Source organism: Fusarium proliferatum, assembly GCF_900067095.1.
Source record: "Fusarium proliferatum ET1 genome assembly, contig: FPRO_scaffold003, whole genome shotgun sequence".
In the NCBI taxonomy this organism is placed as follows: Eukaryota; Fungi; Ascomycota; class Sordariomycetes; order Hypocreales; family Nectriaceae; genus Fusarium; species Fusarium proliferatum.
The window spans coordinates 3585240-3598563 of NW_022194792.1; the positions used below are offsets into that span (position 1 = coordinate 3585240).

General features: G+C 49.3%; 2 protein-coding genes across 2 annotated transcripts; both read right to left on the minus strand.

Moving 5' to 3' along the window:
• Window positions 1–1480: 1480 nt before the first annotated feature.
• Window positions 1481–6358, minus strand: FPRO_05866 (uncharacterized protein; the record flags this gene model as incomplete). Its single annotated transcript, XM_031229283.1, has 1 exon — window positions 1481–6358. The coding sequence occupies one exon, from the start codon at window positions 6356–6358 to the stop codon at window positions 1481–1483; it is 4878 nt and encodes a 1625-aa protein (XP_031079535.1).
• Window positions 6359–7417: 1059 nt separating this feature from the next.
• FPRO_05865 (uncharacterized protein) lies at window positions 7418–10000 on the minus strand (the record flags this gene model as incomplete). The annotated part of the gene is made up of 1 exon (XM_031229285.1): window positions 7418–10000. One exon carries the CDS (start codon window positions 9998–10000, stop codon window positions 7418–7420), a length of 2583 nt encoding a protein of 860 aa, XP_031079536.1.
• Window positions 10001–13324: the final 3324 nt, after the last annotated feature.

Below are 13324 nucleotides of genomic sequence, written 5' to 3' on the forward strand. Positions count from 1 at the left end.
AGAAAATGAGTAAGTCTTTGAGCGTTGATAGGCACGCTCCTTCATAAGACTCGGTTCTAGATATAGAGGTGTTCTTGTTGTCTTACATGTTGTCAGCACCGAGGCTTTGCAGAAGATGATATTGTCAGAGATGAAGAGACGGGCATGAAGAATAAAGACGTACAGATTCGTTATTTTGGCATCAAGGGAGAGATGACAACCCAATATATCGTAGCTGGCAGCCGAATCCCGGCTTGAGACTGTGCCGCAAGAACTATATATATAGAGAGAAGATGTCCTGGATAAACGTCTTGTCTTCTCTTGCGTGTAAGATTTAGAAGCAGAGATGCAATAACTCAAGAGAGAGGGGATAAAACGGCAGTGCGCGCGGAGCGCGACAGATATAAGAAGATGGGGATGTTTGTTTGGATGAATCTTTGTGAGGTGCCGTCAAAAGTTTGCGGAGTGACGGAAGCGAAGATGGGAAAACAAAACAAAGGGTAGAAGTAGTTAGCTTCGTCAAATGCTAGCAACTTCGCTTGGTGTTACGGCCCCAAACACTGGAGAACTGTCGTTTTCAAAGTTTGAAAGCTTCGCCACAGATCACCTCAGTCTGAACGGAATATCGAAGAGTGAGTATCTTCACCGAGATTTGGCGACAGTGAAGTGCAGAGAGACTAACAAAGCACCCAGTAGGTAGGAAGAATGAGAAAATGTGTGTTTAGTCGGAAGGAAATGCTTGGTGATAAAGAAAACTTTCTGAGGTGAGGATGTAATGGCGCAGTATGAAAACAAGAATAAGGAGTTGGCTATAACGCCGAGTTCGAAGTGCCATGCAGTGCCAGATCACTGCCAGCCTCATATAAAACCCTGCAGCTCCAAACCTCTAAGTACCTCACCGTGACCGTCAATTCGATATCCAGATATATGAGATCGACCAGAACCAGAATATCTTAGATCTAGTACAAGATCTTACCCGGACTCTGAAGCGGATGTCATGCTAACACCCTTGGTCCCAAAAGCTATACTTGCATACCTAGAAACGTTCGGGAAAACTTAGGGTCGCCTTCAGGTATTGTTTGCATTCATCGTTAACTTATGTCTTGAGGGTCTTCTTTCAACTGCAGAGTTTACCCAACACAACCATTATTAGAGGCAGGTGACTCATCCCTCTGCCAAAATAAACAAACATTGTCGTTGCGTTTTGTTGAAGACACCTCTCAGAGCGAGCAGGAGAATGTTGCGCCGATTGTTTCCAGCGTGCTACTCTAAGAACAAAAGCAGTCATGAAAGGGAAGTGAATCACCAGCAAACAGTGTCAATGGCTATAAGCACCAGAAAACAACCAACTCCCAACTCTTGATTGTTGATTACTAAGTTTTCTATCTAGATTTCCCCGATTAAGTTCCTGCTCTTATACAATCTTAAACCCTTGACAATAGATAGTGAACTCCGCCATATGATTGCTAAGAAATGTGAAGCAATGTATACAATCAAGATATCAGTAGTCCCAATCATCGTCATCTCCCCAGTCTCCACCAGAATAGTCTACTACTGGTTTCTTTGCCCATTTGTCTTCTGCGACTGGGGCAGCTGGCTTGGCAGGTGCTGGTTGGGGTATATTCGAAATCAGTTTGGTATTACTGTTATGTTGGTTTTGAGCACTGGAATTGGCGTAAGCCGCTGAGTGATGATCAGCCTTGCGTGGTGCTGGTTCCTTTTCCATATGTTGGTCCCGTGTAGGAGGTTGGACCAACTTTGGCTCGTCGGGTTTAGAGGGCAAAGATGCTGTAGGGACATTGTGCTTGGAAGTGTTAACCTGAGGTATGGGCTCAGGTCTAGAAGCAGGCTGCTGATATTGTAGGTTTGAGGGAATCTGAGCAGCCTCTGTTCCCACACGAGCAGTCTCTGCGGATATTCTCGGAGTCACATCCGAGCTTGACTGAGAGTCGTTGTTCAGATGGACCTGAGACTTGTTCATCATGTCAGTTGATCTCCTGTGAACTTGAACGATGGAAGGTTTCAAGACAGGCTGTGGCTGGGCCTGAGCCACCTCGATGGTCGTGATTGACCCAGCGTCCGAGAAGCTGTCTCTTCTGTAAGAGGACATGCGACTTATCGATGAAGCAGCCGCGTCAGACAAGCCGGGACTCACGGCAGGCGGGGGTGGAGATATAGCTCTCTGGCTGTTTGGCTGAGGTCGAAGGGTGTTTGACGCAGCAATTTGTGGAGGTTGAGGCGGCTGAGCAGTTTTGGACTGAGGCATAGGTGCTTGCTCCAAAGCTTTTGTTTGAGCTGGCGATGGTTGTCTTTGAAGTGGCGCTTGTAACTGAGAAATGTTGCTCGGTTCAACTCTGACAGGAGGAACCATGGAAGTTTCTGGCACTTTAGGAGGTAGAGTCATAGGCTGTGTAGCCGAGACTCCTACAGATGGCCCTCCCGTTGAGTATCCTCTAGGCTCGGGCTGTCGATCTCTCGGTGCTGGACCTGGGGGAGGAAGTTGGCCAGGTCGAGACGTCATTTGATTAGACTGCGGTTGCGTTTGGACCTGTTGAGTGGGCATTCGTTCCTGCTGGGGAGGTGACTGTCGGCTCTGGGGCGGAAACTGCATTGCTTGAGGAGGAATTTGGCTCGATGGAGTCGGTAGTGGCCCTGGCTGGGTATTTATCTGTCCTTGCTGTAGTGGCATTTGTCTGTGCTGAAGTGGTTGCCGTTGTTGAGGAGGCGATTGCATGGTTTGAGGGAGGATCTGGCCTGGAGGGCCTCCTTGATGAAGCATCTGTCCAGATTGGGGAGGCATTTGGCTTGGCTGCTGAGACACTTGACTGGTCTGGGGAGACTGAGCGGCTTGATGCGGTAGTGGTCCAGTCCGAGGAAGTGGTTGACCAGGTCTGGAACCCATCTGGCCATGCTGAGGGGGTGCCTGGACGGGTTGCGTTGGTGGTTGAGCTGGTTGACGCATCTGCCCGGGTTGAGATTGAGGAGGCACCATTTTTCCCTGGAAGCCTGGTTGGGCAGAAGACATAGGGTGCCCGGGCTGCCATACAGCTTGCTGAGCATACTCTCCACCGCCCCAACTGGGACGTCCAACAGCAGGTGATATAGGTGAAGAAATGACTGGCGTAGTTGGACTATGCGAAACAGATTTGGAGCCACCCTTCAACCACTTGAGCCACTTCTTTCCCTCCTTGCCTTCCTTTGCCCCAGCGCTTTGTGAAGCCTGAGGTGGCATCTGCATAGAGACTGGGCGAGAGCCCTGAGGTGTCATAGGCTGCATGCCAGGCTGCCATTGTTGTTGGTTTGGAGGAATCTGGACCTGCGGTTGCACTCTCCCGTTGGAACTTTGGCCATGATAAGCCATTTGTTGCTGTCCTTGTGGAGCCATTGGGCCTGCCATTGGACCTTGTTGCATTTGCCCAGGAGGAGCAGGTTCCTGCGGGAACTGGGGTTGAGGAGGAAGTTGTCCTGCTGGACTGGCTGGATAAGACGAGCGCTTTTGCAACCTCGTTGGTGTAGGCTTAGGGGCTAACGCTGGAGGCGTTGGTGTAGGTGCAGGAGGAGGTTTATGGAGAACATTCTGCACCGGTGTAGGTATCTGTCCAGGATGAGGAGCTTTCCCTTGAACCTGGGGTGGCATCACCTGACCTTGTATAGGTTGTCCTTGTGATCCAGAGCCTTGCTGTGGAGGCACTCCTTGAGGTGCTCTCGAATCTCGGGCAGACATTTGTTGGTTTTGGTGCTGGGGTGCATGTCCTTGTGAGGGTTTTCGTTGCAACTGCTTCGGGTTCTGAGCTGCCATAGGAGCACCTGGAGGAGTTTGCACTTGATACATAGGCTGTCCTGTGTGGCCCTGTGGAGTTGGGCCCTGCTGTCCTTGGAAATGGACAGGTGAAACGTTTTTCGGGCTTTCAGCTTGCCAACTTGTTCTTCGACTTCCCATCGGACTTGGTTGCACCGACGAACCTACTGATCCCTTCCTCATGTCTGTTGATACACTCACAGTCGAAGACCGACTCACTGTTGCGCTGGGAGCTTCTTCGTACTCCTCGATGCGTCCTAGGCCTTGTTGTCCCTGTGGTGGTGGCGTAGGCGCAGCGGGAGGTTGATTTTGTGGTACAACATTTCCTTGAGGTAATTGTCGAAGGGACTGCGAACGTGATACTCCCTGAGGTGCATTGTTATTATGACCCTGCCCAGTTTGCTGCGCCAAAGGTGATCCACGTTGGGCAGCAACAGGGTCTGCCCCGACCGAGCTACGTCTAGCATCCGTGCTTCGACTTAGAGATTTCTTGCGTAGCACGTCTCGGGCAGCAATGTTATGGCCTTGACCTTCAACATCTTGCATAGTAAAGTAGGATCCTTGTTGATACTGATTGGTCGGAACAGACGGAGGCGTTGGTGAGAAACTCTGCATTGACGACGAAGTTTGAGAAACAGGAGAAGGCGTATAGTTCGGATTGATGCTTGAATTGGTTGATGCGCGACGACTATATTCCATGGGAGATGGCGTTTGGGTGGGAAATGACATACTGCCGTGTCTCGAATCTGGCGAGACGACTGCAGAGCTAAATGATGAGTGCCGCCGGTTGCTGGCTATGGGAGGAGATGGATCGCCAAAACCTTGACCTGGGATTTGCTTCTGCACAAAAGGTTCTTCTGGGTATGGCGGGTTATCTTTGCGATAGACTGTTCTATCATCAGGATAAGGTGGATTATCAACTGGATATGGAGGAAATGGAGTTGTAGGCCCTGCAGTTGCCGATCGTGGAAGACCTTTTGGTGGCACATTCTCAACTGGACCCCGGTAAGGTAGATTTCCGCCTTGTTGCAGCCCAGCATTGTAACGACCCTGGATTTGTTCTTGGGGTTGTCCACCCATCATATCAGGCATCACACTAGCCGGTCGTTTTGGCACCTGTTGCGGATTCATTGTACTGGGTGGCAACACCTGATGTCCAGTTTGAATGGTGGGCTGTGGTCTTTGCGAAGGCAACAAGTCAGGCACAGTGTTGACCCTTTGAACACCCATTCGCGGTTCTTCAAGACGCTGTTGCTGAACAAGAGGTGCTGGAGTCATAGATGGAGGGTGTTTCCCTTGTGTAGGTGGTACGTAACCATGTCCTTGTGGTGGTCTTGCAGGACCGGGCATAGTTTGCTGGCCAGGAGCTTTCCCACGAGCTGGCTTCAGTACAGAAGGCATATGGGATAGCTCTGGCTGCTGATCCGGGACTAAAGATCCATTGTTGGCAATGCTCAGGGGAGGAGGTTGTTCAGGGTGCTTTGGCGGGATTCGAGGCAGTGAAGGCTCATCGAGAGGACGTTTTGGTGGTACCTGAGGCGGCGACAGGACATTGGGCGTACCAGAATGACCTCTATCAGGTGGCCGAACAGGACTTGCATCCATCACAGACCCCTCGGGCTGGAAAGTCGCTCGTCGAAGAGGCGCTGGGTTTGGTGGTATATCGACAGAAATATCTGCTGGCTTATATGATTGAAAGCCAGGCGGTGTCTCCTCAGCAGGCTTCTTGGATATCCGTAAGGGCTGCATTTGTGCGCCATAGTCCCGCAATGATCCCGGCGCAAGCTGTGGTTCCCCCTTTTTCTTGGTTTTCGGGCTGGTTCGCTCTGGTAGCTCAGCCATCATAGAAACTGCAGTCTCAATAGGCGCCAGGACCATGTTATCCGCCATCTCGATTGGTGGAGGGTGTTTCTCAATATGGGCCTGAGCTGTGTCGTCTGTCGGCATCTCGGCGATAATGCCCACCGGGTCATGCAGCGGAGGAGGCTCGACAACTGGCATCTCATGGATCTCTTCAACAACTGTAGGCGGCACCAAGACAGGTTCTCCTATAACCGGACCTGCGATTGTTGTCCCTTGAGCAGGCGTCGTCCTCTCGCTGTTCAGAGGACTCACACCTTTAGAGGTGCTTTTCTCAACTCTTCCTTCAATTCCGCCGGCAACAACCCGTCTCGCAGCCTCCTCTTCCTCCTCTGCTAGTGGGCTCACATCATGATAAGTGCCAGGCCCCAGATACATAAAGTTTTCTGGCTGAAACACCCCATTCTCCTCATCTTCAAGCCCACCATCCCATGTCATGCTTACGGGCCGCGCCGTAGCCGACATACCATAACCTCCATCTTCCTTTTTCGGGCTCAACCTCGCAGGTGTAGTCGTGCTCGCATATCTTCGGATCTGCTGCTGCGATTCGAGACGTTCTTCGGGCGCAAGGACTGGCGCTGGCGAAAACGTATCTATGAAGTCGGGAAACTCGTCGCCTTCCTTTGGGAAGTGGTACTGAATATGCCCCGTTGGCTTGTACTTGTAGAACCAGCGTCGGCCATCGTAGTCGGACTCCCAGCCTTCTGGTAGGCCCGACATGGTTGTATCGCTTCGTTTGCGCTAAGGAGAGGTCGATATTATTGCGCCGCTGTAATGGGCATGGCTGATACTTGAAGGAGTGTAAATTCCGTCCTCGGAGGTGTAGAGAAAACGAGGCTTTGGTGATGTGGCCGAGCGGTTAAGGGCGAGCCTCAGCTGAACTACGCAGCGACCAACCATTGGATGCAAATGACCTCAGGCAGCGATAGCTCCCGAAGGACAAAGCACAAAGGAATTACAACAGTGACTCGGCGTTTAACGTGCAGAAAGGATACGTGTATTAGTGGAGATGAAATGAATATTGTTAATATACAAACCCTCAGGTACACATTCCTTCAATCGTCAAACAAGCGCCCAAGGTTTCAATTGTCCAGCCTGATGATCCTACGCGGGAGCTGAGCGCACTCTCCACTCTGACCGACGAGCTATGGGATCAGCGGTTTTGCTATTGGATACGGGCCTTGTAAGGCGGATTTAGAGGACCCTTTAATTACGCTAATAGCTCTAATTACCACCATGGTTTTGGTTCCCTTAGACTAGGGTGTCAGCCTTGATTGAGGGGTCAATGACCTGGAGTTGGAGTTCTCCTGAGAACAGTGCGATCCTCCAGGATGAGAGCTTTAATAGTGACCCGGAGTCTCCCAGGCCATGCAAGATGCACATACGATTACGACTGCCAGACTGTGATACCCAATGTTCATGTTTCGCCAACGATTCTCTATATTAAACATTACATCACTTCCATCAGTCCAGGATCATCCCTGTATTGCCTCGCTTCCGGGGGTTCCATCATAGATTTCAATGGCACCTCGTCTATGATACGGTCACCTATATCGTCAAATGTTCATCACTTGAGTCTGGGACATTTGTCAGATCAGGCAAGTCAATCTTGTCGAATATTCGCTGTCTATACTCTGCAATCCTATCTGACCAAAATACCAAAGCACATTCAATGTGCATGGAAAAAAAACCGCAAGTAAGAGAAAATTATGCACCTCTCCAGATATACCAATCTGGATCTCTATAATGCTAGCCTTGTTCATAATCTCATAACAGTCCTCAGACAATATCGCCTGGACGTCGACTCTTAGACCCAGTCCTAACGCGACCAAACACCCGGGATCGACTATCCGTCGAAGTACGGCGATCCACTCCCGAAGAACTGGCAAGCGATCGACGCTCCTTCTCATCTTCGATTCGGGAGCCCCGTTCCTTCTCTCGGATAGAGGCAAGTCGGTGTGCGTGGATGTTGTCTCGTCTGTTTTCGAAAACATCTTGGAAGTCGTTCACATTGTTGTCAATGGAACCCATGCGATCAAGACCTCGGCGGCTGTAGGTCGAGGAAACATGGCTCAGAGGAGGCCCTTCAGAATGAAGAGGCCGATCATAGGCAGGCTTGTCGTGAAGCTCAACGCCACCGTGATCAGGCTCCTTTCCATACGCAGGAGGAGGCTGTGGACCAGACCAGAACATGGGATGCTCGCGACTGCCACCAGGCTCGATACGGAACGGTGACTGGATACCAACGTTGACCATCTGAGTCATCAACTCAGTGACAAACTTGTTATGACGGTTGAGACGGAGCAGTTCGTTCTGGAAGTTGGTTTTGTGAAAGAAGATCATGTTCATACTGCACGATCGCACCTCATCAACCTTGGTCATCTCAGTAATGATGCGAGGCGCATAGTCACGCTTGTTCGCCAGACAAAAGTCGGTCATACGGGCCTTGAGCTCATCAATCATGTGTTGAGGGGTACCGAAGCGCATCACCAGAGGAAGAACATCGGCCAAACCGTTTGATCGTCGCTGGTTCAGAATGAAGAGGTTGTTGAGAAGTGAGTTGGGAGCCTGCACGATGTGACCCTGCATCTTCTTGAACTCGGTGTAGAGTAGAGAAATCTCAGTCACGTAATAATCATCACCCATCATGGTGTCACCGGTAGATCCGTAAACAGTCACACGATCACCAACATCAAAGGGATGCTTGACGAAGACGAAGATGATGGACTGAAGAAACTCTTGGGCTGTGGCCTGAAGAACCCAGGCCAGACCGAGAACCACAGTACCTGCGGAACCGAGAGCGGCGGCAGCTGAACCGGAGAGAATCGAGATGAAGACAATAATGGTGATGACGATGATGATGAACACAAAGACCTTGTCGAGCTTCTTAATCACCGAATCAAGGTCCTTGAGCGATGCGGCAATGGCCTTCTTTTCAAGATGGATCTCATTACACACAGCCTCGAATTCGTCGAGTGAGATGTCGCCGTTCATGTCCTTGTCGAACATCATAAATGCAGCTTCGGCCTCTTCTTCAGTTTCGAAGATCTTCTCCATGTCTTCGAGATAGACAAGGTCTTCGCCCTCTTTGACAGCACAGCGATAGATCAGGCGGGCCAGGGTGTGAGCTGTAGACATGGTCTTGAGCAATTCATTAACAACTCTGCGAGGGTGGTTGCTGTCGACCTTGCGGCCGATCAAGTCATTTCCGACTCGGCCAGCAACATAACCGACTTTGTTCCATGCGTTTCGGGCGTTGTCCTGGAGTGTCTGTAGAGGAGTTTGCGCACCACTGGCAGAGTTGCTGCCACGCTGGAAGAAGTAGTCGGTCTTTTCATTGTGGGCTTTGGCGTGCTCATAGAGATGGACAAGCTGACCAATATCTGCCTTGTTATTGTCGATTCGAGTAGCGTAAGTTCGCTGATGGAAGGTGAAAGCGATCCATTGAATGAGGATCTTCTCGACAAAATTGAGTGTTGCCAGAGTGAAGAGGGCAATAATGACCTTGTTCATGATATTGACCCAGTTTGGCTTGCGATCCCGGAAGTTGTGGTTCGTCATGGTCGGCTCAAATGAGATAAGAATTGCAAGGAACCAAAGGAAGACAGCTGTGTGAAGGTCAATCTGGTATCCAATATCCTTCCACTTCTTGGCGTTGGTTGATCCAAACAGCTTTGCAAAAAGTTTGAAAGTTGGAGGCAGAAGACTTGTGATCATACGAGAAACCCAGAGAACTCCCCAGACGATCTCAAGCCAAATACCGAACCACATGAGATCGACACCGTTGACATCTCGTCGCTTGCCGTCGGACTTGAGTGCGAACGCACCGAGCAAGACAGGAATGAGGAGGATAGCAGCACCGGGGATCAAATACACAACATATCGAACGAATCGGGGAAACTTTCTCAGAAACATCCAGAGCTTTAATAAAGAAGCATCGGGATCCACCTTCTTCTCATTATGATAGGTCTCGGCGGGAATAGGTGCATTGAAAGCATCCTCAGGCTCAACATTATGAGCGCGCTTCCTCATTTGACTCGCATCATCAGCAGAGACAGCACGCTCGATTCGCAGAAGTTCGATGTTATCGTCAAGTCGGCTGGCATCGGCGCGCTGTCCAATAGGTGATCTGATTGAGGTCGAGTCGTTTGTTTCATGTGGTGCTTGTAGAGTAGGGAATGTGTCGAGTGAAGGAGCAGATTGCTTTTGCTCGGGTGCTGGGTTTGGTGAGTCTGTTCGTGCTGGCCCTTGTTGCTGTGAGGCGCTGAATTGGGATGGGTTTCGTGTTGGAGGCGGTTGTTTGAGATTGAATTCCTTCAACTCCTTCTCCTCGAAGCCATGAGGCGGAGGATCGGAACTCATGATGGCCCCTTTTGGTGATATTCACAACTCGAGGCTCTGTAAAGGACAATACTTCGGAAAGTGAGATGAGGAATATAGCCGCAAGCGAAGTCTATGAAAAAGACCTACTCAATGATGGTTGAGAGTGAGTGGTGGAATTTCCTTAAGAGCTCCGTTGTGAAGCAAGTGAGATAAAAAGCGAAAGACAAAGACAAATCAAGAAAAAGGGAAGTGAAGTGAAGCGAGGTGGACTGATCAACCGATGGTCTTTTACAACATCGATCGAACAGACTGATTCTCGCCTGGTGAGGCGATCAGTGCACGTTCGTATACGCGCAAAGATATATTGCTTGGTGTTGAGGTGCTATGATGTCGTCACCTCAAGCAAATTGATCGACTTTTCGTCTCACGCTTAATTTGTAAAAAAGAGAGAGATGTTTTCGACAAAGGGAAAAGAAAACAAAGTAGTAGAGAATCTGGGGGAAGTGTTGCAAACCCTGCGGGTGACGGGGATGCTGTTGAGCTTTAAGAGATCGACCTGCGACCGTGGAGCACTGGAGACAATGTACTGTAGCCAAGATGGAGGAAGAATGGGTCACCTCAGATAGGCTTGCTTGCTTGGTCAAGGAGTGAATAATGATTTTATGGAGGTGGAATTTCTTTCATGGATACATTCATCCGAGTATACTACAACATATGTTACCCGTCTTTTGCACAGTAATTTTCCTTCGATTTTTCTCTTTCATATTCCATCATAAATAACTTTTTTTTCTTCCCACCATCATCATCAAGATAGGAAAACATGCCCACACCTCCATGACCAAATCCAGCCAACACAGAAATCTTGCTCTGGCCTAGTGGTGATAAGGTCGATCGGCCATAACCCGTAGCCCGTCGAAAGTGGAACCACGGGGCTCAGGGTCAAGGCAAGCCACTGGCCTTCATCATCGAGTAATGTTCAGTATCCACGCCGTCTCGCCGGGAGTCAAGACATGGGGCCAAGACGGTGTGGATGGTGTCACCCGTGGAACTCCCTAAATGGAAACCCCGAGGATGCCGCCGGGCCACTACACCCCCCAATTCAGGGCTTGGTGAGCTCTTTTACTGAAATAGCCTGAACTTGTTTGGTCAAAATCGGTGCAGATCATGACTGAGTTTGTCACTGATGAAAACCGGCCGAAATCAGGGACGAGAAACGTGAATGAATTCTTGCATCTAAAGTACAGACAAAAGATAGGTCGATCTGACGCAGTCACACTCGCTAACCCGAGACAAAGGACGGGCGCAAAATCCACTGGAGATGCACTGGATCAGGGGCTTAAGCAAGACACCTCAGAAAATCATTGGATTTTTTTGACAAATCGCAGGGTTTAGAAAGCTGACGTCACAGCCAAGAAAACGACCGAGATGCGCTCATGATGGATCCTTGCTATTATGCAAATGAGGCAATCTGAGGTCAACACTCTTATTTTGACTTTTCTCGATCTCTAGATATTGACGCATTTCGCCATCTCGTATTCTTGGTGCATTAGCTGAAAGTAGTCGGCAGCCATGATGGTGACGATCATATATGATGATGTTTGTGGTGGATGGCTGGTGGCGGATTTAAAATCTTTTTCTCCCCGTTGATTCCCGTTCCCGTTGAGAAAATCAATCTTGTAATGGTTGTCCCCTGCATTCCTACCTAGCTGCCACACGCGCGCATGCACACGCACAGTGGCTTGCCGCCAGGCACTCCCGTCTTCAACTCACTCTGTCACTGTGCTACCATCCGCGTCAGCGTGGGGGCTCACCAAAAACAAATTTCTGTAGGGGCAGTTTCAAGTGCGCCAAAAGAGCCTCAGATTGTGAAACCATCCAATACTGCAGAAACTTAGGACCCTTAGATCACCACTCAAGTTCTCTGCCCAGCCTCTAGACGATTCATGCTTGCTTCAGTCTTGCCGAAATCAAGAGCAGCCCAGACTAAATGGAATTCTGGTGCAAGATAGCTTTACATATTCACGCGGGCGCGCTATAGGCTCAGGAGGCCGGTTCCAAGGAGGGCATCTCACACTTCCATCATAGCTGAAATGAACTATGACCACATCATCCTAAATTTAGGACCCAGTATCATCATAAGCTTAGGACTAAGAAGCATAAGCTTAGGCTTGAATCATATAAACTCATCATAAATATATCGAGTAAAGGAAACTCTTTCCAGATACTCAGCATTTCTTAATCCGCGGGCCGCGGATTTTAACATCAAGACCCATTGTTTAGAATGGAAACCAGCATCTCATCTCTGATGATTGATCAAAGCTCAAGCTCAGGGGGTCTGAATTATCGGGAACCAATGCTAGCTGTCCAAATAAAGCTTTACAAACGCCCGCAGCGCAGCCATTAAAACCCCCTGTCCCAGCACATGTTCGATATCAACGGTTGAGATAACCAACCATGAGGATCATGATAGTTTTCATCTGAAACAACCAAATTTACGTTATCGTGTTTCCGAATATAACCATCCATTATTCCTTGTCACCGCTTACATCTATCGAGATTGCATTGCTATATATGCTGCTCGGTAGAAGTGTAATTCTTGTGGTCGCTGACGAGTGGCAACTAAGCTCCACTGGATTTCAATCGTCGATGCAGACCCCGTTGGGGCTCCCTTGGAATCAAGCAACTCACACGTCGGGCCAAGTCAGGGTCTTAGTTGGTGGTCCGAAGGGAGACTAATCATGCAGGAAGCGTGAATGTGCGCAAGAAACAGCTGTCACAGTCGATCATTACTTCATCTTGTATGGTCTCGGACTTGGTATTCCCAACCTCATCCGTCCCAAGCTTGTGAAATTTGGGGCTCAGTCACCATAATCACCTCGAAGTTTAGGATGCTCTTAGGAAAACTTACCCTAAGTTTAGGATAGACTTATGATATCCTGTGAGAAATTTGTCTAGAGATCTTTCTTTTTTTATCATGCTTAAAAAAGTTCGGCTAATTTTAATCAGGATTGGGAAAATAAACGACTGCATCACGATCACCAGCCCAAACATTCTCATGGTGGTTTTCCTCAGAGTCAACGAACATCAGGAGTGTAATTCGCCTAGCAAACGTTACATAGACCCATCTGAATGAAGCATATCATAACTCAGTTCCCAACCATCTCGAAGCGAGCAAATCTCGTTTCGATCGCGTTTCTCCATAATCTTCTCCCCAGTTGATCCAAGCAAATTTCGATGCACTTCGTCGGCTTCTGATGCACAGATCAGCTTACATGTCGTGCATATCCAATTGCTATCCGATTATCTTCGAGAGTTGTACGTTGTCATGATGCTCATGATCCGACTCTAAATCATCGAAACACC